The sequence below is a fragment of the Tursiops truncatus genome, chromosome 11, assembly GCF_011762595.2.
Source record: "Tursiops truncatus isolate mTurTru1 chromosome 11, mTurTru1.mat.Y, whole genome shotgun sequence".
Taxonomy (NCBI): Eukaryota; Metazoa; Chordata; class Mammalia; order Artiodactyla; family Delphinidae; genus Tursiops; species Tursiops truncatus.
This window is the reverse complement of record NC_047044.1, coordinates 100,755,406-100,783,323: the sequence shown is the minus strand read 5'-3', so window position 1 is coordinate 100,783,323 and position 27,918 is coordinate 100,755,406. Positions and strand designations below refer to the sequence as shown.

Below are 27,918 nucleotides of genomic sequence, written 5' to 3'. Positions count from 1 at the left end.
CCAGCCTCACTGCCTTGGGCTCCCACTGCCCCTGCAGACGCTGGGAACTCCTCCCAAACAGAGTGACAGTGTTGCTTCCCGAAAGTGCCTTCCCGCCTCTCCGCAGGCAGGCCCTCTCCTCCCTTACGTACCTGGCGACAGGTGACGTCTCTGAAGGCCTACTTCCCGTGTTCCTTGTCCCTCGTGTGGTTTCTGATCTGCCCACCGGGTGTATTTGCCCCCGAGGAGTCCCCTTGTGCGAGGAAGCCCTGCTTTATCTTTGCCTTATGCAGTGTCATCTGCTCTCCCAACACACACGGACACGCCAGACAGTGTGGGGAACAGGAGTGGGCCGGGCCCCAGGTGCAGGAAGGGGACATGGAAACACAGTCTTTCCTTAGGATTCTTGCCGCGAGGAAGTGGATTTCCTGCTAGCGGAGGTTTTCAAGAAGAGACAGAATGATGACTAGCAGGCATGTTACAGAAGAACCTCACTGGTCTGGATGCGTGTTAACCTGAATGACCTCTGAGGGCCTCTCCAACTCTAAACCGCATAAATGTGTGAAAATCCCAAAAAGTAAGAGGAGGAAGCATTTGGAGCTGGAGGAAGATGATACGGATAAAGTGAAGCCTGGTGACACAACTTTTTACGCAAAGTTAATAAAGTAATTTAAAAACCTTGTTTTGGCCGGTATTTTATGTTTTCTCCCCGAAGAAACAACTTCCTGTGGCTCTGCTGTGAAGTAGCAGTGCTGTGACTTGGGGCTTCCTCCTCCCGGTTAGGCTCGGGGCTGGGGTGCAGGTGAGCAGGGGCAGCAGCCGGGCCAGAGCGGCCCTGGGCCGCGGGGCTACGTGCTGAGCCTTCAGAAGTGGACTGTTTTGAAGAATACGTTTATACGTGTGTAACTGAATCACTGCTGTACACCTAAAGCTAACGCAACATTGCAAGTCAACGATACTGCAGAAAAAGAAAAGAAAAGAACAAGTGGACTGTTTTGTATTTAAGATGATTTTGTGTTTTGTGGCCTGAGGCAAGAATGAATAGTTGTCCTCTAGCTATGGTTCTGACTTACGAAATTAAAGAAATGACTGTGTCTTTTGATGTTCACTGAGAAAATTCAAGCCTATAAGAAAGAAAACAGAACTACCCATAATCCTACCACTCAAAGATGTCTGCTCTTAGCACTTCTAGTGTACTTTCCCCCCGACTCTTCTCCCCTCATGGCCACGTGTTTGTGTGATAACACGGGCTCATGTGACGTTGTTGTTAAGGCCCGGGTACTCTCAAGAACCCGTTATACTTTCTCCAACCCTGCATGTTTTTCCAAGTAGTTTAAAGTGTTTGGGTCGAGAGAGGCATAGAAACTTGGACAAGTGGAAAATGAGCTGCAGACTGTCGAGAGCAGTGGTGTCTCGTTCTGGGCACCTTCTACATGACAGTGAAGCCTCATTGGTAGGCCGCCCGTCCTAGTGACACGGAAAGCAGCTTCCGGCCATCTTCCTCGGGGGTAGCTGTCTGCGGCCCACACGAGCGGGTGCGCAGTGAAGCAGTCTGCAACCCAGGGTCCCTGCACACAGGCGGGGCCACTCGCGGAAGTGAGCCAAGCGGCCACTTCTCTGCGTGGCCAGCCGGCGGTAAAGGCTTTTCACGCCAACATTTTATCAGTGACTGTACGAGGCTACACGCTTGTCTTGCGCTGGTGATCCACATCTTAGAATCCAGGCCAGTGGGTCCTGCAGCCATCACTCACCTAAGAATTAGAAATGATATTTTATGACTCGTAAAGTGATTTCACGTGCCATTCAATACTCGTGCCAAATATACAAATTATTGGCAGAAAATAATTAGTCCTTTGTGCAGTTAACTTTACAAGCCTAAGTGAGCGTGGTGGTAAACGGCCCCAGGCGCCTACATCCTTGAGTAGAAAATACAGCCAATAGCCATAAAGCACACCGGGAACCGTGGGACCCCAGGGACAAGGTTGCATTCGCAGCCACTCCACCTCTGGACGGTGAGGTGTGTCCTGGCCCGAGGGCGCAACTGTGCAGCTGAAACTAACAATGCCGCGGAGTCCACAGTGTAGAAGGCCGTGTTTTACGGTGAGTTTTATTTGGTGTTTCAACAAGGGAAACCCAGACATCACTGCTGTGCCCTCTCTGTTACGAATGCCACTGTGTGAGCGATCGCATGTTGGTTAGATTAATGTGTGATAATGACGCAGGGTTTGGAACGATGAGGCTTGTCTCTCGTCTCTAGAGATTCTAATTTGTAGCAAGCGGCTCCGAACACTGGGATTTGAATTGCTCTGTTTGTGCAAAAAGCCATTTGTTAAATAGAGATGATGTTAGTGATTTTTAAATCAGCGGTTTGGGTCGGCTTGACGTTCTGGTTTGTCGACTAAAAAGGGCTGGTTGCCGTGAGGACGCAGTGCTGCAGCCTTCAGTCAACTGCCAGGCGCGCGCAGACCCCTCCCGCGGCCCAGACGAGGCACCGAGTGGGCGCTTCCTCCACCGTTTATCCCGGGACGGCAAGCGGGAGACTGCGGCTGCTTCCCGGCGACGCGCCCCCTTTCAGGCATCCACGCGTCTCAGGGCCTCCAGGTCCTGCAGGCCGAGGCACGGAATTGCACAAACTAAGAAAAATTCGACCTGAATTTGACTTATACTCCAACGTAGCTTATATCAGAGGAGAGTAAGGGATTTTCCTTTGTACATGGAGATCTATTTTTTTTTAAGTACCAACTAGATAAAATAAAGAGCAAGAAGATGCGTTCTTTTTAAAAGATTAAAGCTTCTTCTACACCAAAAATGACGTTCTTTTTTCCATTTCAGTGTAAAGCCTGTCCTGAGCCCAAACAGATCAGCAGCTCGTCCGCCATCTACGACAACCCCAATCTCATCAAGCCGATTCCAGTGAAGCCCAGTGGGAGCCGGCAGCAGCAGGGCCCTCGGCCCGGCCAGGTGCACAGCCCTCTGCTCTCCGCCCGGGCCTCTGTGGGGCTCCTGCGGGACGTGGCCCGGAGTACAGTAAGGGCGGGGCCGATGCTCTGCAGGTGCCCTAAGGTCAATCCAGGAAAGAGAGATTCCAAAGTAGAGATTTTGTCATGGTTAATACCTTACTCTTCCTAGAAAGGGGTTGCAGGTTTTCCTTTTGGCATTTCCCTGACTCTGTGCTAATCCCTTGTGGACTTGAACTCCTTAGAGGATAATGTATTCTAAAAAGACAGCAACCTAATATCATGTCAGAGCTGACGGGACCATTACACATTGGGCTGTATTCTTCCGGGGTGGAAAGCTGGTGTCCCACGGCCCCTGAGGGAGCCACAGCCCACGCGCCCCCACGGTGCCAGGTCCAGGGCCAGGCGCTGTGTGTATATGGGATTCCTGGTCTAAGGACTGGTGTCAAATCCCCTTTTAGACCTCATGGCTTGTCATTGTTTTTGCATCTAAGCATGACAGCAGTTTCTGTGTGAGCGTATATATTTTTCAGAAGAGTCCAGCATCAGCAGAATTGCTGAGCTGCAAGTCCCATCACTGAGTGTGGCTGCTTCCAGTTCTTAAAGTTATTCCTCACTAAAGGTTTTTTTTTTAAAGGGAATTGGTTTAAATCAATTGCAAAAAAAATGAACATGGGGCTTCCCTGGTGGCGCAGTGGTTGAGAGTCCGCCTGCCGATGCAGGGGACACGGGTTCGTGCCCCGGTCCGGGAAGATCCCACATGCCGCGGAGCGGCTGGGCCCGTGAGCCATGGCCGCTGAGCCTGCGCGTCCGGAGCCTGTGTTCCGCAGCGGGAGAGGCCACAACAGTGAGAGGCCCGTGTACCGCAAAAAAAAAAAAAAAAAAATGAACATGGACACCAAAAACATAAAGACTGGCTAATGCAAGTCATATTGAATTTTGTAAAAAATAAGTCTTTTCTAATTATCTTTTAGCTTCTGTTATAAGTTTGCTTTTCATGGACATTTTTTATTTTAAGAGAGAAACCGGAATATGTTGACTTTAGGAGAATCTGATGTTTGCTTAGCCCAGCAAGACAGAAAGCGGCAGGGAAATGCTGGATGACACAGGGCGGGAAGGAAGCGGGTTGGTTACCAGCCAGGGCGGCGCAGGGGGGGCAGGGATTGGGGTGTCACGCATCTGACGGTTGTTATCGCTACCGTTACGTAGTTGGAAGGATCAAGTTAGACTAAATGACGTAGGTTTCTTTCCAGCCCTCAATTTCTACAATTCTGTGGAATACTACCAGGAGTTCCGAAATGCTCACGTTTCTGCGAATCCTCAGTGTCTGCCTGTACTTTGCAGGGATGGATGGACTTCCTGTGGAGGAGACCGTTTGCCTTTCAGTGTCTGTAGCTTGTGCCACAGGGGTCCCCAGCCTGTGAACCCCAGACCCAGCAGGGACCATGTGTCTGTGTATCAATCAGCAGATACTGATCATATAACAGCCGTCCTGGGGGTGGGAGGGAGAAGGCAGTGAAAATTTTTGACATTAAAAAGCAGGTCCCACGTGTGTAGAGTTTGTCATCACTAAGCTTCTTCATCCTTTCTAATTGACTCTGTAAATAGAAGACATCATCGGGTAGGTAAGACATCATCACTGCCCCCATATAACCAAATTACACGTGGCCCCACTTTCACACGTGGTTATTTGTTCCAGACCTTAGACCCTGAACCCCAACACCTGTCCTTGACGGCCCTCTTCAGGAAGCTGGACAAAGCTACGTGTCACGAAGCCACGGGGCCGCCAAAGACCCTCCACCAGCAGCAGCAAGAGAAGCTTCCGCTTCGGCAGGGGGTCGTCCGCTCCCTGTCCTACGAGGAACCCCGAAGATGCTCGTCCCCGGTCGAGAAGCAGCTCTGTCCCGCCATTCAGAAGCTCCTGGTCGGGATCGCGGACCTGCAGCCGCTGGCAGAGCTGCCCGAGAGCCGGCCCTGTAGAGACGCCGCCCGGCCGGGGTCTCCCCGCGGCCCCGAGGTCTCCCGCCGCGTGCACGGTGCCCCCAGGACTCAGAACCCGCCGGACCAGCTCCAGAGCATCCCTGGGGCGCCGGCATCAGACGCCTCGGCCGAGACGCCGGGGCCCCGGGCACTCCCGAGGCCAGCGCCCCCCGGCCCTGGGCCCGGCCGTCAGCCCCTGGGGCTCAGCGAGGTCTCCCCGCGGGAGCTGCTGTGGAAGCTCCAGGCGGTGCAACAGGAGCGGCAGCTGCCGGCGCCCGGCCGCCCAGCCCTGGCGGCCAAGTTCCCCGTGGCCACCCCGAGCGCTGGAGCACGGAACCCCCTGGAGTCCTGGAGGGACCAGACCCCCAGCGCGGAGCAGCAGGCTCCCCTCCTTCAGGTAGGCGGCTGCCGGCCGGGAGGTGCTGCCAGGGCGCGGGGACGCGGGCCTCAGCCCCGTCCGGTCTGCGCATCGCGTCCCGCCTTCGCCTCCTGCCTGGAAGGGAGTCTGGCCTCGGCCCAGCAATCTGGGAGCTCCTCCCTTCAGAGGCTTCATTCCTACAGTTAAACCTTCGTGCGACGAGGTTTGACGTGGCCGTGGGAAAAACCCACATGTTTGACCTCGGAAACCTAGGGTCTGAAATCATTGGAAATCATTCCGGGGATGCCAGACACCTGACCTCGTCTGGTGATTTCGGTCCACAGTAAGTCGTTGTGCGTTCATTATCCAGGCCGGGCTTACAAGCGCTGACTGCGTGCCCCGCCCCTGCGGACGCCGCAGCCCGTGGGCGCTTGAGGCCCGCAGAAAAGCTGGCCACCGACCCCGGAAGGTGCAGCCTCCTTGTCTGTCCGAGCAGGTGTAGCTTAATGAGGGTCCGGAGAGGCAGAAGGCTCTCTCCCGGCCCGCGACATACACACCGGTTGCCAGAGAGGGGAAGTGTTGTAATTCTTAGAAATGTTCTGTCCCCCCAGGGAAGATGGTTCTCTATAGTCACTAATAACTTAGAACCGTGAGAAAACCGAAAGCTTTTCCATTTTTTCACTGCCTGTGGGTAACATCCGGAGATCTGACAGATTTTTTTTTTCCATTTGGATTGGTACAAATTCACTGAAAATGCATTGGGTTTAAAAATTAGGAAGTTCTCCCTATTTATGACGTTGTCCTTCTGTCGTGTTTTGGCAAGTAGCTTACGACAGTGCCTCAGAAATCGCTCCCTTTCTGGAACAGAGACCATCGGTGTGGAGCACAGTCTTCATGTATGTAAGACGGTGCGTCCGAGTGTTCTTGCCTGTTACTGATGAAAATCTCAGATCTGAGTTCCTGCCGCTCTGGAGACATGGCTGTTCCCCGCCCTCATCCTCACTTCACTGTCACAGTGCCCCCCTTCTTCTGCTTTTGCCCCTGAGGATTTAGATGGGACCCTAGGAAATCGGGGCTAGTCATTGGCCATCCGCCTCTGCAGGCAGGTCCCCTTCCAGTGCTCGCGGGCTGCAGGGCCGCGGTGCTCCTCTGACTGCCCACGAAGCCACTGCCCCTCGCGACAGCGCACAGGGACAGTTAAGCAGACTGCCCGCCTTCCTCCAGGCTACTCTGTGCCCGAGACGACGCCCAGGGAGCTTCTGAAACCACAGCAGCTCCTCGTGGCTGGCCCTGTGCCGGTTCTCATGAGCCCCTGGGCTTCGGGAGGCTAACAGTAGCGCTCTTCCCTCTCACCTGAGCTGGGGACAAGTGGGAGGTGGCTGTAAGCGTCAGGTGGGTCAGATGTCACCTGCACAACTGGAAACACTATTGGGACCCCTGGTTTTAGGCCTGCTGGCCAAGAGAGGCGGACAGACCCGCCCAGACAGACGGGCCACCTGCACGCCTGCAGGAGTGGCCCCAGGGCTGCCCCCGAGACCCGAGCACGGAGAGTCAGGAGGTGGGGTGGACGGTGACCCCACCGCCTGCACGCCCCGCCGCACCAGGCGAGGGGGCAGGCGGCCACCGGTGGGTCCCTTACGGCGGAAACTCGGGGCCACAGCCGGGAGGGACGCAGACGGACAGCCCCGGTGGAAAAGCTGGGGTCCTGGCGTGCATCCCCAGGCGATGACAGGAAGCCGGAGAAAGGAGGTGCTGCTCAGAGCGCGAGCTTTGCCTGCCGTGGGGAGCTTAGTCAGGACAGCAGGCGCCGGCCGCCGGTGCCCAGGAGGGAGGAGCGTGCAGATGGAGGCTGGCCTCCCGTCGCCCTCGGCCCTGGATGGTTAACACTGAACCCGCTGTGTCCTCTGCGTTCTCTGCACCCGCCCCGTGCGCGAGCCGCCCTCACCCACCTGCCCGTCGGCCCGTTTCCCACCTGCAGGTCCTCTCGCCCCGGCGCGCCCCGCCCGCCTCAGGCCCATCTCCGCTCATGTCGCCACTGGTGTTCGCGCAGCCCCCCTGGGCCCCACCGCCAGAGAGGGGCAGCGGGCTCTTGCCCCCGGGAAGCCAGGACCCGGCGGCCACCCCCAGCGGCCCCCTCCTGCCCCTGTGGACGCCGGAGCCCCCCAGGACGCCGGGCAGTGCCCTGACCAAGCCGCAGCTCCAGGAGGCCCTGCTGCACCTCATCCAGGTAGGAGGGCGCCGCCTCCCTCCTCGTAGGCCTTTCCCAGAGGCCTGCTGCCCTGCTGGTGCCTGTGCCCGCCTCCTGCTCCCCAAGGTCAGCAGCTCACCCCGAGACCTGCGCTTCTGGGTGCGTTTCAGACACTCAGCGTGACTCTGGGCGTTGTGACTTCAAGTGCCACCCGGCAGAAGAGGAGGAGGTGAAGCCGCCCCTGGGAGGGTCCCGGGTCTGTGGGGCCGTCGGGAGCCAGAGGGGAGTGGAGGGGAGGGCTGCCCTGAGCCCGCGGCAGCGCCCAGGCCGCTACTCGGGGAGGATGCAGCTGGGGCGGCAGGAATGGCTGTGACGACCACAGCATGTTTTATAGATGACCTTGAAGCCTGCCAGTGAGGACAGGCTGGGATGGCTTCCTCGTGCCCCTATGAAGTAATAAGGGCGATGACGCTTGTACAGAGCTCTGGGCCGGGCATGGTGTTAGACACCAGGACGCCGAGGCTGAGGGACTGGCCTGAGGTCACCAGCCAGTAAAGAGCAGAGCTGGGGCTGCAGCCTGGCTGCCGTGCCCCTTCCCACTGCACGACGGGGCCGGGAGGTGGCAGAGCCCACCCCGAACGCGAGACAGGCCTTGCACAGTGCAGCGCGCCCACCCAGACGGACCGCAGACACCCCAGCTCACGTACTCAGGTATCTTTTTCGCAGACAGTCCGTAAGGTTTTTGCTTGAGTGTCAGGCGACCTTGAGAGCGGCCAGCACTTTTGCTCTGTCTCATCCTACTCAAAAAGACAGTAGTCGCCGTTGGTAAGAATGTTTCTTTAAAGGTAACGTATTTTAGAGAGAAGGAATGGAATGGGGACAGAAATCAGCATCTGAGTGTGAAAGCAGGGTAGCAATCTGCTAAACACAGACGAGAAGTGACCACACCTGACTAATTCATAAAGAAGGGTCTTTTCCACCTTTTCTAGAAGCCATTCATGAGAAGTTCTTGAGGACTTAGGTAGGGCATCTGTAAGCTCCTGTTCTGTGAGCAATAAACAAAAAACTTGAATGTAAAAAGTTCCACATTTTTCTGGCTTCTTCCACTTAATAACACTGTTCCAAAGATCTCTGTGCAGTCGTGGGGACCCCTAAAGTCCGGAGCAGCCCCTGGACCTCGCCCGTTAGAGACCAGACGTCCGTTCCCTCCACGCGGCCTGCGCTTCACGTTCCCCGTGCTTTCGGCATCTTCCCCACGAGCTGCTGGGAACCACTTAGGCATGCGGCTTTGCTCTCTGCCTGCTGTTAGGACACAGGCTCGTGCTCGGAGACTTTGCAGGAAAGCCGGGGTAGCCTGGCTCCAGGCCAAGCGGGAGTGTGAAACGCGCCAGGGCGATAAAGGACGGGGTGGGAGGGAGCCGCGTCTCCAACATCAGAGACAGAGAAAACCGCCGATGGAACCGTGGTTCCCTCGGCCCGAGAGTGGCAGGAGGGGCCCAGAGCCTGCAGTCTCACCGCTGCCGGCTTGCCAAGGCCAGAGCTCTCCGTAGCTAACGGGGGTGGTGCAGGGGGGTGGAGATGCACTGGCTCTGGCAGGGTACCAGCCAAGCACGTTGCCAGGGAAGTCTTAACTTCCACCCAACAACGAAGGCACCCCTTGTGGGCGACTCGGGGGCCTCTCAGAGCCATCAGGGACCTCCCAGCCAGGCTCAGAGGACTGAGCTGGGTTACGTCCTCCCCGTGCAGCCTCCCAGGGGCCCCAGGTCTCTCCACACAGGAGGCCAGGCTTCTCGGGAGCCGGCCCGCTCCGCGCTGCCCCGAGGCTGGTGCCCGCCTGAGCTGCAGGCCACGAGCACCTGCCGTGTCCCGGGCTGGCCACCGAGGACCGGCAGCTGACCCTTCTGGCCTGGCCTGCAGCCCCACTGACTGTTCAGCTTAAAAACTAGCCTCCGTGGGCCACACAGGTGGGGAGGAGCATCTTAGGATCAAGGTGCCCGTTCAGCCCCAAGACAGAAGGCCTCTGTTTCTGCCGGCCAAGTCACCTCCCCTGGGGCTTTTGATTTGTGTTTTCCAGAATGACGACAACTTCTTAAATATAATCTACGAAGCTTATCTCTTCAGCATGACACAAGCGGCCGTGAAAAAGACTCTGTGAAAGCAAAACATTTCAAGACTGATCTCCAGGGCCTTCGGCTCGAGGTCCTTTCAGGTCACATGCTGTTTCCCTAAATGTTTCTGCCTTTTTTTTAAAGTATGTCTTATATGAAATAAAATGCTTCAGGCTTTTTTCAGTCATGCAGTTTTTTCATTACATTCTTCAATGCACCTGGTACCAAGAATTGCGTGGGTAGGAAAAGTCCTTTGCTCATATCACACGGTAAATACCCAGCTTAAATGATTTTTTCTTACATGTACTGGGCCGTTTCTAGATGAGCTCTCTCTCTGTGGGAAGGGGTGTTCTGGGAACGTGGTTTCTTTCTTATTAGCAGCCCCGGTTATTTCTGGAACTCGGAGAACGTGCCGACCGCCAGGTGGCGTTGTCAGCCCGTGACCACTGACGCGCCTCGCCAGCCTCTTCCAGACAAAGTAAACCTTTCCTTTGTAAACATCCATTGGGCCTTCGAAGGGAAATGATCTCTAAAGGTCCTTCTCGTCAGTTTCCAGGGGGGGAGTTGTTTAGGGGTCCACAGATGGCCCAGATTCCCAGCAACACCGCATCTTGTCCGCTCCTTCCGGCAGAAGCCTGCCTGCTTCCGAAGGAACGTTTCATCATTTTCAGCAAAACGTGCTGAGAGGAAGGTCAGAGAAGATTTTAAGGCCGGTCCTTAAGCCTCTGTGGGGAGGCAGTGGAGTGCGGGCATGACAGCAAGGATTCTTGAGGTCGTGGAGCGGACTGACGACTCGTGTTCACAGAGACGAGGGCCTGCTCTCCCCCCAGCCCTCCCCCGGGTTGAGTCGCCCTGGAATTGGTCCCTGCTGCGCGCTGGAGATAAAGTGAGCTTTGTGTTTCTATAGCCCTGTTTATTCCTGGACCATAAAAGGATCCCTAGAGGCCCACACAGGAGCTGGGCCTCGTTCTCCTTTTAGGGGTCACAAAGGAGGCAGGGAAGGAGGTTTCCTCACAGCTTCTGATGCCCAGAGGTGAACTGGAAGCTCAGACCTGGGGTAGGCGCGTAACCAGGCAAGGGCCTGCGGGGGAGCGCCGCCCCTCCACCCGCCCGCAGAAGGGCGCCTTCCCTTCGAGGAGGGCCCGGCCCACCTTGCGGGGGCCGCCCTGAGGCCGGGGTGCGGGGCTGCGGTTCCCTCCTGAGTCAGGAAGGGACGCCTCCCTCTGCTCCTCCGTCTCCTATAGCGCCTCACACCCTGACAGACCACAGAACCCCTGAAGCTCGTCATCGCGTGTGCAGCGTTTCAGGGCTCTTACGGGGAGTGTGGGGCAAGGGGAGACACACGGCCCTGTTGCCCTGCGTTGGTGACGCTCACCTCGGCGGCACACGCTCAAACCGGAGCAAACTCCACCGTCTCCCAGACCGCGGGCGACCTTTAAAACCCGCGGCACGTCTTCGATCTGAATTACACGTTCAGGGCGGCTTCTCCAGCTGGGGAGAAGCGAATCCCACTGCAAATTCTTCTCATGTATTTGTGGTAGCAAGTGGCTAGTTCCTGAAATATGTATTCCTTTACTTGATTGTTATATAAATAAAATAGAAATCCCAGTTGCAGCACCTACTGTGAAAAGGTGGCTATGCGCTGTGGCTGGAGGGACCCCCCCGTGCCCGGTGTGGTCAGACCCACACCGCAGGCGTCACTGGGCCTTTCTAGGTCAGCACCACAGTGGTCTGTTTTGAAAACAAATTCTCCATCCTTCACTGGAATGAACCACTTTAAAAGTGACAGGCGCAGTTTGTTCAGACCAAAGGCCGAGCCCCCTTTCAAAGGGCTCGGAGATGAAGAGCTGGTTTCCTCTGTGTGGGAAGCAGGTGAGAGCTGCTTTGTCCAAAGACCTTTCTCTGGAGGGTCCGGGAAATGGATTGCAGGGTTATCCAAGCACCCAGGACTAGATCTCACATGTAAACTCGCTTCCTTTTCCCACCTCACCCCAAATTCTGAGACCATCCTGGACGCCCTCCTCCGTGTCGCTGGCTTCCGGCAGCAGCTTGAAGCCAATTGAATTCCAAGGGGAAGGAAGCCTGGGATGGGTCCCTGAGCAGCGTTATCCCGGGCACTGGATTTCAACCCTGGAGAAGTGACTGAAGTCGGTTCTGCCTGGTGCAGGGACAGAACACGGGGCCTCGGTCAGGCGGACTTGCCCTCACGTCCTGCACCAGGGACCTCGTCTGAGATGCTGTTCTTCCATCTGTAAACGAAAGCAGTGCGCAGCTCTCGGGTCCTCGCAGGGATTAGATGGAAGCCATGTAGGGCAATGGCTCCTCGGGCTGAGAGGCACAGGCTCCACCCTGCCCGACGGGGTCCCGCTGGGGTGAGGCCCGCGGCGGCCGGAGCGCCCTCGCCTGCCGCCCACAGGATGCCGCTGCACCCTCTTCTCCCTCACTCCTTTATGCATGATGGGGGCCAGTGCGCCTCACCCCTTCCCCCCAAGGGAGGCGCCCTGAGCTCCTCAAGACACACACGTCAGTCCACGTAACCCAGGGCCTCGCCCGCCGTCGGAGGAGGAGGTGCTGTTAGGCCCTACAGTCCTGGACGGTCCCTGCAAAGACACGTGCTCTCATCTCCCCATTCAGAGCGTGAGAACCCTCGTCAGCACCCTCAGGAACCTCCCGTGCCCCGACCCTGCGACTCCCACCCACCCCTTCCCCAGGCGGCTGGCGGAGACTCCAGCCTGGGTGCCACATTGCTTGCATCCCAGGTGTCCCTTCTTCCCCAGACCCTGGGCACGGCCCGCGGGTCCTGGCCCAGGACGGGCAGGACTGCGGTCTCTTCTCCTGAAGGGGAAGTGCACGTCGGAGGACACACGTCCTGCAGAGGAAGTTCCAGCCACTGACTGGCCCCAGCCAGAGGACACATCAGCGGACACTGTGAAGACCGGTGTCCCTGGTGTGTGGCCCCAGGGACGGGAGCTGTCACGTCAGGTCCAGGCCTCTGAATGCCAGGCCGCACGTGTCCGGCAGGATGTCACCCAGACGCAGGCGGGGGAGGAGCGTAGGACTGACCCCACCCCCCTCCGCGGGTACAGCGTGGGGCACGATGTCTCCACAGCCCAGCTGCTCACTCCCGCCAACAAAAGAGCCACCTGCCTTTCCACCTGCTGCTCCGTTCAGAGCCGTTCCTCCTTCTCTCTTTTCAAAGAAATCAGGTGCTTCCAGGCTTTGGAGCTTGGAGCCCTCTTTGAGGCCACATGTGTCGTCTGCAGCCGGCAGGCGGGAGCAGCTCTGCATCGTGGAAAGTCGCCTGGCTACAGAGGGGTGCATCTCCCCGGCATGTCGCTGAATGCTTGGTTTTCAGGTTTCAAATCCTCAGCACCACCTCTCGTACAATTAGCGGGGGGAGAGGGGCGGTTACAAATACTTGGTACATTTAACTCAACCTTGAGCATCGCAATAGATTTCCACCAAACTGGGTTATGAGTAATGCCTCCTAACAGGGCCTTGAGAGAAGCACACAAATGAAACCCGTGTGTGTAGATTGTGGTCTTAAAACACCGCGGGGCGGCTGAAAGCAGAGCACGGCCGGCCATTCCCCTGGCGGCGGCTCTGGGCAGGGGCACAGCCGGCCTCCTGGGCCAGGTAACTGGGGGCACAGCGGGGAGGAAGTAGAGAATGTTCTAGACGCAAGAGAGAGGTGGGGGACCGGCAGGTGTGAGCCAGAGCCTAAAAGGCTGGGAGCACCAACCTCCTGGGTACAAGTCAAGGTGGGGCTTCCCCGAGGTCGGCAGGTGCTGGACGGACACTGGAGCGGGTGGCGGGACCTCCCAGCTCAGGGTGCTGGGCCGCGGGGCCCCGGGCCTGGAGGACGAGGTCCCAGCCAGTTGCGCCCACAGGCGAGTCTGGAAGACGTAAACCGACACCTGGCTGGGAGGCGATGCCTGGCGCGGCGGCGTTTCTCAGCACAAAACATCTACCGGCTCCACGGACCAGGGCGGCACCCAGGCGGCCACGCTCCGCGTCTTCTCTAATGACGAGCCCTCGGGGTCAAGGAGATCTGGGCTCTCCTCCCAGCCCCTGTGTCCTCCCTCGACTGTAAGCTCCGGGGAAAAGCCATTCCCCGTGTCTGTCGCGGGAACAGGGAAGTCCTCGCTGGGGCAGAGCCCGCCAGTGTCCGCGGTGGCGTCTCCTGCCGGATGGCGGCCTGGGTGTGCCCTTCGCGCCGGCAGCTGGGGTGGGGCCTCCCAGCCCGTCTTGGTTGCCTTTCTGGCTCTGCCGTAAATCCGTGCAGAAATCTCTTTTCTATGTTGTGCCCACTGTGCTTTCCAGGGTTGTAAGCTCCTTAAGTTTCATTCCCTGCCGTGTACGTGTCAGTCGGCCCTGTGTGCCCAGAGGCTAAGAAACTGGCGCCGCGGGAAACCCATGCCTGACACGCTGAGGACAGGCCGCGCTGCCGGCGAGAGGCCCAGCGCAGGGCGGGGTGGGGGGACTCGGGGAGAAGATGGGCAGCGGAGGCCCCTCCGAAGGACCAGGGCCTGGTCCAAGGCAATGGAAGCTGAGATTTAAACACAGAGAGAGGATGCGGATTGAAGAAATATTTAGGAAGCAAAGTCCGTAAGACCTGGTTATTGCTCACGTGTGGATGAGTCGTGACGGAGCCGCCAGGGCTGCTTCCTGGCTCGGGCGAAGGGGACAATGAGGCTCGGTGAGCAAGTGCTGGGAGTTAGTGATAATAATAACATACTAACAAGAGCAGGTGGCACCCACTCAGCGCCCCGCGCCCAGCACCGCTCTCCCAACTCGGGGCCGCATCTCGTGTGTCCCTCCCCAAAACCTGCCAGGCTCGGCACTGACGCCTGAAGCTCAGAGTTGGTTCCTTCCCGCGGCTGCCCCTCCCTCCGTCCACTCAGAGGCAGTGTTCCGTCCCCACCCGCCGAGCTGCCCAAGGGGCTGGCACGCAGGGGCAGTGTGGCCGCGATCGCAGGCTGGCCCGGGCTGGGGGAAGGAGAGCCCGCGCTGGTACCTGTACTTCCCAAACCCGGCCCCCCACCCCGGGGCGCTGATGCCGGCAGAACAGGGTCAGTCTCAGGAGTGAGGTCCTGGGTGCCCTGGGCCCAGACTGACGCCTCCGGGGTCAGATCCTGATGCTCCGTGACGTCCGCCTCTTGTGTCCCTGGGGGTCGGTGTGTGGCTTTCAGCAGAGTCTCTCCTGAGGGCTCCCCCTCCTCGGGCAGAGCGGCTGTGTCTCTGCGTGTTTCCCAGACGGGCCCCCTGGCGAGCCCGGCCCCGCCCACCCAGCTGTCACCCCCCCCACCCCCCGGGTCCTCCCGAGGGAGGCAGCAGCACTTCGCACTGGGCCCCGCAGATGTGCGCCTGGCGGAACAGATTGAAACGGGGTGGCGAGCGGCCAGGGACCGCCCCCCACTTCTCCGGCTGCCGGCGGGACCTGCCCGACGTGAGCACCCAGAGCCAGAGCGGCGGAGGACGGAGCCGGGCCCAGGAGACCGGCTACACGGCCTCTCCCCGCTCTGCACGTCCGCGTCCCCAGCGAGAAGACGCGGGGTGGTGGACTTGCTAACAGAAGGTAGCGCCTCACCCTGGGGAGCTCTTTGCTGTTCCAGGCCCAGAAAGCCTGAGACCCAGGCGCCGCTGCGGCCGTTTTGTGCATGAGAGTTGGCCTGGTGGGGACCGCCCCTGACTTGGGGTGCGGGCCCTTTTCTCACAGGCCCTGGGGTCCCTCCCTTCTCTCCCTCACACCCCACCCCCGGGGGCAGAGTGAACCTCTCCACTCAGCACGACATCAGCTGAAGCCCAGAGCCTCTGGGATGGCTTTTGCGTTGGACAGAGGTCCTTTCCGACCTGAGGCCAAGGGTCCTGGGCCTCCGGCCTCATCCTCGTGCCACCCAGGTGCCCGTCAGCAAGGTGACCACGTAAGCAGTCACCCAAACCAGGCTGCTCTGAGCATGAGCTGTTAGTAACCGCGCCGGCCAGAGGCCCGGAGGCGGGCATCCTGGGCCCGTGGGAGGGGTGGTCCCCACCTGCGTCCCCGCCCGAGTCCCCGGGTACCCAAGCCACGCAGGAGGCGGCCTGGGCTCGGCCCGAAGGAAGTCGGGCTGTGGGTGAGTGGCACCTCGGGGCCCGGCTCCGGGGCACGCCTGCCGTGTGGAACGTAAGCCAGGCCCTAGCTGCAGCCTCCTTGTCATCGAAGGGTTTGAACTTCCAGCCCTGACAGCCAGCTTCCTTTGTCCTTTGAGGTCCTTCCTTTCTGGTTAAGATGTAAGTTCAGGGAAGGCCACCACCAAAGCCGGCCAGGCTGTTGCAGGGTGTGAAATGGCCACCGCTTGCTCTGCCTCCGCACCCAGGACAGGGGTCTTCGAAGGACACTGAGTGGCTTTGCCGTCTGTGTTGCCTCCGCGGGGTCACTGGGCAAGTGGCGTGCCTTTCCTGGGCCTCCCTCGGGAGCCAGTGTCCCGGTGGCCACGTCACTGTTGTGGGCCAGGCTGGCCACGTGGCCCCCGCCCGCTTCCCCCAAGCCTCTTGGAGCTGAGCTGCAGCCCACGCTGTGACCTTGGCCAGAGGCGCGGATGGCAGAGGAGCGTGAAGATGCAGATCCTCCTTGATTGTACTGCTGCAGACACAGGCCTGGGGCTCGTCGGGCTCCGTGGACCAGGGCCCGGGCTTCAGCTCCTCTGCCGCCCCTCCCCCAGCCTCGCACCACGCTCCCCTCCCCCGAGGGCTCAGGCATTAGTCAACCTTCCGAAGTCTGGGTTTATTTATAAAGCCGCTGTTGCCGCTTGAGCAAAGCGCTTTACAGGCATTAATTAAGGAAGGTTCCCAGCAAGCCCGGGAAGGAAGGGAGGGAAGGGGCCCGGGGTTCTCAGAGGACCAGTTTCCCTGCTGGTGCCTCTCCCTGTGTTTCCCTGTAACTTCTCAGTCTCCTCAGGACATGCACACGGGTGCACACGCACGCATGCACACACGTGTGCGTGCACCGGCCCCCTTCACCTGCCCCCTGGTATCCTTCCTAACTGCCTACCTGCCCTGATCGCCCTGCCATGCCTCCCTGACCCGTGCTGCCCCGGGGGGTGCCCCGCAGTCACCCCACACCCCTTCCAAAATCCACCCCCGGGTGTCCCCACCCTTCAACTCAAGCCACCTCCCGCCCAGTGGGGCCGTCATCCTTGACTCCCTCCCATTAGCGGGGAGGGTCCAGGACCCAGAGGGAGGGATTCAGACCCTGGTGGCCCGCCTGCACCGGGTTCCTTGGGCCGCAGAGCAAAGCACCACAGGCTTAAACAACAGAGATGCATTGTCCTGTGGTCTGGAGGCCAGATGTCAGGCCGCGATGCCGGCAGGGCTGGTTCCTTCTGGGGGCCGCGAGGAAGAGCCTGGTCTGCGCCCCTGCTCACCCCCCGCGGTTTCTGGCCATCGGCAGGGCTCCTCGGTGCTCAGAAGCATCGCCCCGGCTCTGATCCACCCTCACGTGGGATACCTGCCTCTGCCTCCAATGTCCCCTTCGTAAGGACACCTGTCGTGTGGGATTAGGGCCCTCCCTGCTCCAGCAAGACCCGAGCTCCAAATGAGGTCACATTCCCAATTCCTGGGGGTTAGGGCTTCAGCATACACATCTGGGGCGACACAGTTCAACCCAAACCACTATGTTCCCGAAACACCACAAGTCAGGGGGCCCTCCCAGACCAAGAGTTGCCACTGGTGGCCTGACTCACGCAGAAGGGTTCCTCCTCGGACACCAAGGTGAGCACTGCTGACCGGGGGCCGGGAGTTCTTAGCTGAGACCTTTATTTTCACAATTTCTCTCTCAGTCCCTGTCTTGGGCTAATTAGTCGTATGCCTTAGTGTGTATAACCCTCCATTATCGGTTTGAACAAGAGCGCTTCTCATTCTGGTCATCTCTCCCTGTGCCTGTCCTGACCCCAAGTCCAGTCCCTTCCTTCCCAACGACCCGCAGCCCTTCCCTTGAGCCGACGTGGGCCCTGCTGTTTGCACGTGTGCTTCCAAAGCACGTGTTGTTCTGTGCGCGTGAATGTGTTTCACTTGCGTGGAGCTGTCACATGTACACATCCACCGTGCAGACTTCAGCGGACGGCTCAGTGAGCCTTACACACACCTGTACGTGCATGTCTGGGCGCGTGTGGTGACCCCCGCCAGGCTGAGCTGTAGAACATGTCCTGCCCGGCCTCCACCAAAGTCAGCCCCCGGAGAGCCCAGGCTTCTGACTCCTGTCATGGTAGATTCCTTTCCCGAATTTCACAGGCATAGGTGAGCCTTTGAGGGCATGTGGCCAGGGCTGCCGTGAACATTTCTGTGCACGGCTCCTGGCGCACGTCTGGGCTTGTCCCCGTGGACGGAGGGGTCGCAGGGAAGCAGGCCCCCCGATGGGCTGCAGGTCATGCCCTGTGACCCTCCCCGCCAGCAGCACAGCCAGTTCTAACAGGTCCCCTCTGGCGGGGTGCACGGTGTCTGGTGGTCTAGTCTGTGTTTCCCAGGTGACCCCAGGTGTGGAGCACGGATGCTGCATGTGTGGTCCTGGCCACTCACGTGTGGTCTTGGGGACGCGCCCGAGCACTTTCTAGCCCATTTTTCAGTGTGGATTTGTCTTCATCCGCTATGTGTCCCCGTGGAGTCTCTCTTACTGGAAAGAGAACCACGCCTTCTCAGTGGGCCATTGCCTTTCAATCTTCTAATGGTGCGTTTTGACACAATTATAAATGCTCTTAATCTTCATGAAGCCTAAGTTATTAATTTTTCTCTTACAATTAGTGCTTTTTGTGTTTTAAGAAATCCGCCAAGCCCCGGGCATATATTTTTAATTTACGTTAGGGCTCTCGTGTTATAAACCTCCCTTCTTCCCACTAGGGCTGTCTTCACTCCTCCTCCTGTGCCGTCCACACGTCGAATCTGCCGTTTCTAGTCACTCTTGACTCTCCACCATGTGACTGTTTGTCCCCGTTCCCTGCGCTCCCCGCGTGGTCACCCCTGTGTCGCACTGGATGACACTGCTGGGGACGGAAGGTGCTCGGTACAGGGGACGCCTTTGTCCTCACACTGGATGACTGTGCAGAACCCGGTCCCCGGCTGACCACCTGCTTCCCTCTCCTGAGTGACTTTCCCACGTCTGTGCAGGACAGCCGAGGAGGGGCTCCAGGCGCTGGGCCCACAACGTGAGACCTGGATCCGCAGGCCTGGGAGGCGGCCTAGGGACCTGCTTTTCCTGCAGGCTCCCCGGGGGATTCTGATCTGCCACCAGGGAGGAGGATTGATTGAGCACTTACTGTATGCCGGTACTGATCTAGGCTCTGGGAATAGCGAGGAAAGCAAACAGTATTCCTCCCGCGAGAAGATGGATAATTAGCAAGAGAGACAAGTGAACTACATACGTCCAGCAGAGACGCTGAGGAGGATGCCTCCAGCAGGTGCTGTGAGGGCTGCCCTGGGCCGGGGTCGCAGGAAGATCTCACTGGGAGGGAAGCGACGGAGCAAACTGCCGACGGGCCTCGGGGGACGAGCCGCGTGGGCGCCAGGGAAGCGCGGGCGGGCGGAGGCCACGCCGCTCCCCACCCGCTGATGCTCTGCAGCTTCCTTGCGGACTGGCTGCGCCCAGACCGTCCTGAAACCCTGAAGGGGACATTCACTGGCCAGAGACGGCCCGCTGCACACCGTGCTGGTTGATCACACAACTGCCATCCCCCCACCCCCGGTTCCAGCAGGCCTCAGGTTTGGGGGACACTTTCTGCCACCACTTTCTTGGGGGAGGTGGGCCCGGCCACAGCCAGGAGGGGAGTTGTGATTGGTTCAAGCTGGTCATGGCTGCAAGTCCTTCAGGCGTGGGCATAGAGTGCAGTCCGGCCACTGCAGAATGAAGGAGTCTGCTAGGTGATGTCCACAGTGAGGGGTCCTCATGGATGAGAGAAGCACAGGTAAAATCAGTGCCCCTTCTCCTCAAAGATCTGAGTGCAATGCCTGGAACAGTGGCAGCCATCCTGTGACCATGAGGGGAGCTAGCTTGAGGACAGCCCCAAATACTGAGGATTCCAGGGAAAAAAATGGAGGAAATGGGATCTTTGGTGACACCCTTCAGCTGCTGTGTTAATCAACCCTGGAACCACCTAGACTTCCTATGTGAGATACTGAATTGTCATTATCTAAGTCAGCTGCGTAGAGGTTTTCCTGTTACTTTCAGCCCAAAGCACTAACTGTGACCTACTCCTTTCCCACACCCTTGGCATACTTAGGATGCTCCTCTGACAGCTCCCTGAAGATGCAGGCCAGGAAGAGTCTACCTTCTACTCCTAGGACCTGGGGCCCACAGTGTTGGGGACTCTCAGGCTGCTGTCAGACTCGTCCTCCTTCACGGGGCCCAGAGCCGGGGCAAAGGCCGGGGCACCTGCTGCAGCCCTGGGGACCCACACTCCCCGCAGGTCGGAAGGTTCTCTTGTGTCTGCCTCCTCGGCAGCCCGTGGGCTTCCCCAGGGGCAGAAACCACCGTCATCCTGGTGGCCCTGAGCCCCAGCCCGCTCAGAGCCGGTGCATGGCAGGGGCTCGAGAAACGGTAGAACAGGAAGAGAAAATGAGCAGAGAAATGGGGAGGGGGGAGCAGGGGGGGAAAGTGAGGAGGGGCCCGGGGACGGCTCGCAGGCAAAGCTACAGGAATGTGGCTTCCCCGGGGCACCGGCAGAGGCCCCACGAGGGGAGAGGTCAAGGCTGTGAGGCAGAAGGACAGAGACCGAGGGACCCAGAGGCCAGTGGCGACGGCCAAGTGAGCCTGCCAGCACCTGGTGCCAGAGGCCCCGGCGCCCTCTGCCTCCTGCCCCCGTGCTCTCCCCTCCGCTGCCGGGAAATGAGGGCAGCGCTTAGGCTTAGGCGATGAGCCTCCAGCTGTGCTTCCCTGAACTGCCACGAGGCTCCCCCAGTGCCAGGAGCTGCCTGTGTTCGCTCACCTCCACCACTCACGCCGCAGCTCGGCACAGCTGCTGATGCTGGCGGAGGAGTGCACAGACGTCCCCCGGGGATGCTGCTGCCACACGTGCTTCTCAGTGGCCCGCCCCTCCTTCGCGGGCGCCTGGGGGGAGGATAGTGACAGGACGGGGAGGGCCGGGGGGGCCACAGGGCCGAGTGGTGAGTGGGCGCTGCCCAGCACGGTCAGTGAGTGGGGACGCACCGCACACCGTCCCAGGCTCCCAGCCCCGCAGGGCAGCCACCACTGCCTCGTCCTGTCTGGGAACTGAGAGTGAAAAAAACCGAGGGGCTCGACTCTCGTTTCCCACTTGAACTTCTGTGACTCTGTTCCCAAGGCAGAGCTAGGGACCCCTTCCCCAGTCCTCTGAGGCGCTCAAGGGCATCGTGGACTGGAACTCCAGCCCACCCCGCCCCGAGGCAAGACCCGGGACATCCCACTGGAGGTCGCCGGCCAGCGAATGAGCATCCTCCCTGCCCTTCCTGGCGTACCTGCGTTTCCTCCTCTGAAGAAGAGGGGCACACCAACTCCCCTGAAGGTGTCCTGGGAGTAGAGATTTGCCCATCAATCCTTGCACAGGAAGAGAACTTACTTGTGACTAATAATAGGGAACGTTTCTGAGTGCCAAGTTGTGAGCTGAGAACTTAGGCAGAATCTCATCCGTACTCAGGGCACGAGGTAGGCATGCTGCCCGCGACACCCAGCCCCTGCTCTTCCTTGCTAACAATGCCCAGCCCCCGGCGAGACACCAGGACTCGTTGCGGGGGGGGGGGGGCATCCCCCTCCCATCTCTCCAGCCTACCTTGCAGCTCCTGGTAACTGTGCATCTCACTTCTGGCCAGTGGGTCAGAGCTTAATCTGCCAGCAGAGGGGGCCAGTGAGATTCTTGGGAGACTGTTTGCCTTCCTGCTAAAAAAAAAAAAAAAAGAACAGCAGCATCTGGCAAGGCCCTTCTTCTTTCCCCTGCCTTGAACTCAGGCATGATGTCTGGAAGGGCAGCAGCCATCTTGTGGCAGTGAGGTGACAGGCATGAGGATGAACGCAGCGTGCAAATGAGGGAAAGGTGGAGAGAGGGAACACCCAGACCTTGGCTCTGTGCTGACAAGTCCTCATTTGTTAGGTGGGCTTCCTGTTACTTGCACTGAATACACCCCTGCCGGACGCAGACAGGAAATGTCATATCTGTTCCACAGACAATAAAAACGGGGTGCCCTGGACAACAGAATGAGGAAGAAATAGAGCTAGAGTTCAGACCCAGAGCCTGGACACCAGAGCCTGAGCTCTTATTGCCTATAAAGTTTGCTAAACAAATGACTCATATAAATAAGATTGCAAGGAAAACATTTATCTTATTTAAAAGGGTAATTACAGGCTAATTACAAATGAGTCCTGCCTTCCTATTAAATCCAGTGCAGTGGCCCCAGCTCTCAGGGCCACTGTGTCCTTTCCTGGCCACGGTCACTTGGATGGCCCCTCACGGGCAGATCTGGGACTCACCAGGCTGAGCAAATGCAAACCCTTTTCTGATCCAGGCCATCTGCCGTGGGATGGGGCCTTAGGCAGCCTGCAAGGACGCCACACCCCAGCCCAGCCTGAGCCTGCAAGGGAGCCTCTGCCCTGAGCCCCGCCTCCAGTTACAGGCACCTTCGGAGCCCCTCCCCGAGCTGCCACTCCAAGCCCCCTTGGTCAACACTTGACCTTAGCCTGGAGGACAGAGCCTTTGGGTTCCCTCTGTGTCCCCACAGTGAAGCTGCTGTTCTGTCCTGTCCCCGCGGGTGCTGCTTGGCCTCTGGCCTGGACCATGTCACGTTGCCAATGCCCCACGTCCCACCCACAGCCTGTCAGATGGGGGACGCGGCCTGGCTCAGAGCAAGCCCTCACTTGTGGGTCAGGGCAGGGACTCGCTGGCTGGTAGCTTGAACTTTCCCTTGCGCGCTGTTCCTGGGGCTGAGAGAGCGTGGAAATTCACCAAGTGCTTTACCACAAGTCCCCCAGCTCCCCAGGCCCCTCGGGCCTCCTCCCCTCCCCCTCCCAAGCACACTCATTTCCTCCAACTGTCCTCTTCCAGGTACTGATAGACCCAGCAGGTCCCCAAGGGGCCTGGCCAGCCTGTAATGAGCCCACGCCCCCTGCCCCGGGCTTCCAGGGGCCTGAGGCTCTGCAGGCAGAAGTCGGGGAGCTGGTGTCCTGCGGCGAAGGCGCCAGCAAATCTAGGCTGACGCTGTCACCTGTATCCCAGCCGCGTTTCCGGTGACCGGTAGGGAGGATGCCTGTGGGACTAGAGGAGGCGCTGTGAGCTAGACACACAGCGTCCTGGCCTTGCCTCTCCGCCCCTCCTCCCAGGTTGAGAGAGGACTGGCTGCGTGTGATTGAATGCATTGGGAATCTGAGCACTCACTCTCCCCTCAGTCTCGAGAAGCCAGACTAGCACTTTGCAGCAGTGGGTGTTTTAAAATGAGACGCAGTCTCTGGGGGACCGAGCAGGGGGCCAGACTCTGGCTCTGCCCAGGGCAGCTGCAGATCCCTCTCCCTGTCCCCCTACTTTTTAAAAAATTGTGATTTAAAAAAAAAACCCACATAACATAAAATTTACCACCTTAATCATTTCTAAGTGTACAGTTCAATACAGTTAAGTACATTCACATCATTGTGCGACCGTCTCCAGAACCCTACATCTTATAAAACTGAAGCTCTGTCCCCTCCCCCAGCCCCTGGCCTCACCCTCCTGATTCTCTATGATTTTTTACCTCCTCCAGGGACCTCATATAAGTGGACTCACGCAGCACCTGTCCTCTGTGATGGGCTTATTTCATCGAGCACAGTGTCCTCAGGTCCATCCAGGGCGTAGCAGGTGTCAGAATCTCCTTCCTTTTTAAGGCTGAGTCACCTTCCACTGCGTGCAAAGAGCACACTGTGTTTCTCCATCATCTGTCGACGGGCACTCAGGCCCTTCCAGCTCGTGGTAACTGCGGGTCACGCTGCTCTGAGTGGGTGCAGGTATCCGTGACATCCTCTGGCTCATTGGAAGATGAGGGGGAGACGGATGCCCCTGCGTGGCTGCCCGGTGGTTTCCAGGCCGGGCAAGAGCCCTGGGGGGGCTCCTCGGAGGCCCTGGAAGGGAGGGGAGGAAGAGCCCTCACCCTCACCTCCTCCCAAAGTAAAAGCTTTGGCTTTTACTCTCAGTGAGGTGGGCAGCCGCTGGGGCTTCTGAGCGAGTGTCGTGGGCTGACTTTAAAAGGACTCTCGGGGGCTTCCCTGGCGGCGCAGTGGTTGAGAGTCTGCCTGCCGATGCAGGGGACGCGGGTTTGAGCCCTGCTCTGGGAGGATCCCACATGCCGCGGAGCAACTGGGCCCGTGAGCCACAACTACTGAGCCTGCGCGTCTGGAGCCTGTGCTCCGCAACAAGAGAGGCCGCGACGGTGAGAGGCCCGCGCACCGCGATGAAGAGTGGCCCCCACTTGCCACAACTGGAGAAAGCCCTCGCACAGAAACGAAGACACAACACAGCCAAAATAAATAAATAAATAAAAATAAATAAAGGACTCTCAGCGGCTGGGTTTAGAATGGACGGAAGAGGGGTAAGGGCAGAGTCGGGAGGCCAGCTGTCAGAGGCCCTGCAGGAAACAGGCGGGACACTCATAATGGGATCATTGGGGAAAAGTTTCTTTTCAAACGTACGAATGGAGACGGCACACAGAGTAACCCAGGGCTTAGGAGCAGCTGAGCTGTAACTTCCTTCCACGTCATGGGGAGGAAGCAGTTACTCCTGGAGTCTAAGGGGGTGTGATGGTCAATTCCACGTGTCAACTTGACTGGGCCACAGGCACCAAATGTTTGGTCAAACATCATGCTGGCTGTGACCATGAGGTGCGCTCTGGATGAGATGAAAAGTCTATAGTCTATCAAGCTATAGACTTGGGACATCCCTGTTAGCCCAGTAGTTAAAACTCTGCTTTCCCACTGCAGGGGGCACAGGTTCAATCCCTAGTCAGGGAACACGCCGTGCAGTGTGGCAAAAAAAACAAAGAAGCAGAAGAAAAGTAAATAAATAAATAATCTATAGACTTTGCCCTCCCTGGTGTGAGTGGGCCACGTCCAGTCAGTTGAGGGTGTCAATGGAACAAAGGGTGACCCCTCCTGCAAGTAAGACTGACGGCTGCCTGACAGCCTTTCAGCTGGGACATCGCTTTTTCCTTCCTTTGGACTTGAATTGAAACATGGCGGCTCTCGGAGGTCTCCAGCTGTCAGGTGTTTGGGCCCCAGTGACACCACCGCTCTCCACGTCCCCGGGTACACAGCCCGAGGCTTGGTCGGCCCACAATCGTGAGAGCGCCTCCCCTGTAATGAATCTGTTTCCCTTGCTGCACACACCCAACCGGTTCTGGCTCTCTGTAAAGTCCTGACTAGTGCAGGGAGGAAGCCATGCGGGGGCAGCCCGCGAAGAGGAGTGGTAGTGCTGGGCCGGCCTGGGGTGCGCCTGCTCTCTCCAGGCTCCTGCTGGCTCCCCGCTGGACTCGGCTGCGTGGTCCACACAGGCGACCCCCGTGGGCGGGGCAGGAGCCTGGACACTAAACAGAAGGCGCGAACGTGCGCAGAGGGCAGGACGCTGCTGTGAGCCAGGGAAGGAGCTGGGCTGGCCGGGGCCCGGGGGCCTGGGCTGGGCAGCAGTGGGCGGGCTCTGGATGTAGTCACAGGCAGAGCCGGCAGGAGAAAGAGGGGTCACGGCTGGCCCCAAGGTGGGTGCGGGGCAGCCAGAGGATGGGGTTGCCAGTGACCGAAATAGCCTTCTTTGCCTCCTGCAAAGATTTCTTTGGAAGAAAGGACTCAATTGCTAAAGAAACTGTTATGAAATCCCTGCTGTGATAGTTGATGTTTTGTCGACACACATCCCTGTATCGCCACCTGTCCTCCTCGCTGTCCCCTGGAGCACGGAGGGGAGGGATTCAGCGATCGGGGAGACTGAGCCTGGGTACAGGGCCTCCAGTACAGCTGCGTGTGTTCACAGTTGCTGGATGAAGGAAGGAAAATTGATGTGGAATGATGGGAACTACTGACCTTTCCTCCTCTGCTGTGGAGCTAAGCCTGGAGCCCTTATTCCTTCTATCTGTCTGTCCTTCCACTGCTCAGAGGACATGTGGGTGCTCACCAAGCATTGCAGTGCAAGGGTGTGTGCAGGGGGTGTGTGTGTGCAGGGGTGTTTGTGCAGAGGGTGTGTGCAGAGGGTATGCAGAGGAGTGTGTGCAGGAGGGGTGTGTGCAGGGGCGTGTGTGTGCAGGGGGTGTGTGCAGGGGTGTGTGTGTGCAGGGGGTTTGTGCAGGAGGGGTGTGTGCAGGGGGTGTGTGCAGGAGGGGTGTGTGCAGGGGCGTGTGTGTTCAGGGTGTGTGTGTAGGGTGTGTGTGCAGGGTGTGTGTGCAGGGGGAGGGTGTGCACAGGGCGGGCAGGGCTGGGGGCACACACTTCTCTCCCACAATGCAGGCCCGGGAACAGCTCACTAGCCAGCGCTCTCTGGGCAAAGGTGGGAACGTGTGGCCTGTGTGCACAGGAGCTGAGCTTGGGTTACAGACTTTTTACATCTTTTGTGACCCTGTTCTTCTTCCTTCCTGTCCCCCCACCTCCCTGTTCTGCCAAACTTGTAAATCACTATTGTCCCATGGATGCGGGGTCGCAGCGGGTGAGGTTTAAGTTTGATTTTGGAGAGAGCTAATATAACCGCTGCCCAGTCTAGGAACAGCCTGACTTCCCCCAGCGTCCTCTCCCCTGTTCCTGTCTCTGCATCCCTGATCCCTCACACCCTCCCCCGCTCCCACCCCACTACCCTCGAGGTGGCGGTTTTAAGACAGGTGTGCAAATGTTTGCTGTTCTTCCCACTGAGAGTTGGGGCCCGCATCTGCTCCCTTGGAGCCCAGCCCAACCTGGCTACCAACTGGTAGCCCGTGAAATACACGAGGCGAGGCTCCGTGACTTCCAAAGCAGACCACAAGGCAAAGGGTTCCACTGCATTCTCTTGGGATCTAACTCTCAGAGCCCAGCCACCGTGCTGTGAGGAAACCCAAGCAGCCCCTGAAGAGGGAAAGTCAGTCTCCCAACCCTTGGCCCCTGCTGAGGTCCCAGACAACAGACAGCACCAAGCTGCCAGTCGTGTGAGTAAACCACCCTGCAGGTGGATCCTCCAGCGCCCGTTAAGCTGCCCCAGCTGACACTGCATGGGACAGAGATGAGCCTTTCCTGCTGAGCCTTGCCCAAAATACCCATTTGGGAGCTAAATAGATAATTGCTTTTATTTTTAAGCCACTAAGTATAACTTAGTATGCAGTAATAAACAACTGATATCTCACTATTTCCTAAAAAGTATACACAACATAGTATGCCCATGGTTTCCTACTTTTGTTCCTTCTGTATCTTATATCCTATCTGTTCCTTATAATGACTCCTTCAAGAGGCTCCTATTGGTGAACTCCTATTCATCCTTTAAAGCCCAATTCAAATGTCCCTTTCACTATGAAGCTTTCCCTAAAATTTCTCTCCCTCTTTTTCCCACCATAAGGAGAAAATGATTGTCCCTTCCACTATGGTGACAAATGCATCACTTATGCCTCACAGCACTCAGCCTGATTTAGCTGAGTGGCGGGTTTGAGACCAGCCTCCATGGATAGACTCTAAGTATGTATAGCAAGCATCATGTCCAGTCTTCCTTCCAACACTGTGTCTCTCATCTCCAGTGCCTGGTGAGGGGCCGACACCAGGAAGATGCCCTAGGAAAGTGGGTTAAATTTATGGGGGTTGAGATGCAAGACTGACCAAGGAAAAGCTGGGATACTCTTCCCCTCATAGCCCTTAAGAATGAAGCCGCATGTAAGTTCCCTCCTCCCTGGCATAAGTGATATGCCTTCCTGGACGACAGATGAAGGGTGAGCCCTGAGGTCTGAGGGCCAGAGGGCTCTCTGAGCTTGGTAATGCCCTTAGCTCTTGCTTTGGTCCCACCCTTCATTTTATTCCTGCTAAGAAATCCCTCCTCTGAAGGATTCAGCTCTGAAGTCCTCTGCCCTCCCCACTGCACCCCACAGCTCCTGGGGTTTCACAAGGTCCTGCAGCAAGAGGGGCCCAGTAGCTGGAGTGGGCCACAGTTGGCAACGCATACACAGCAAGATATATTTTAGAGCTATTAGAAAGGCATCTTTCTCTGCACAGCTGGTAGGGGCAACACCTCACGCTCTACCCACCACCCTAGCTTCTTTGCAGGAACTCTGAGGGCTTCCCAGCAGGCTGGGTAGACCCAGGCCACCACCATGCCTGTAAAATGAGCCATGTGACGTTGACAGAGATTTCTAGCAGGTCCCAGGCTTAGACTGTTAGAGTTGGTCATGGCCGCGGTCAGCAGG

The 27,918-nt window shown here is 58.2% G+C and overlaps 1 protein-coding gene across 3 annotated transcripts in view; it reads left to right on the top strand.

Annotated features, from left to right (window-relative positions):
- DCP1B (decapping mRNA 1B) overlaps positions 1-9,757 on the top strand; it is a 50,457-nt gene extending 40,700 nt beyond the window's left edge. The window contains exons 6-10 of one of the 3 annotated variants that reach the window (XR_002174523.3): positions 2,812-2,940; positions 4,636-5,313; positions 7,253-7,501; positions 7,633-8,173; positions 9,537-9,757. Coding sequence is in view for 2 of the 3 variants with exons in the window: in XM_019925880.3 (XP_019781439.2) it covers positions 2,812-2,940; positions 4,636-5,313; positions 7,253-7,501; positions 9,537-9,617 (1,137 nt within the window). In the remaining variant the exon portion in view is untranslated. The remainder of the gene's footprint in view (positions 1-2,811; positions 2,941-4,635; positions 5,314-7,252; positions 7,502-7,632; positions 8,174-9,536) is intronic. The other 2 variants (XM_019925880.3, XM_073789177.1) reach the window with 2 other exon arrangements.
- The last annotated feature ends 18,161 nt before the right edge of the window (positions 9,758-27,918 follow it).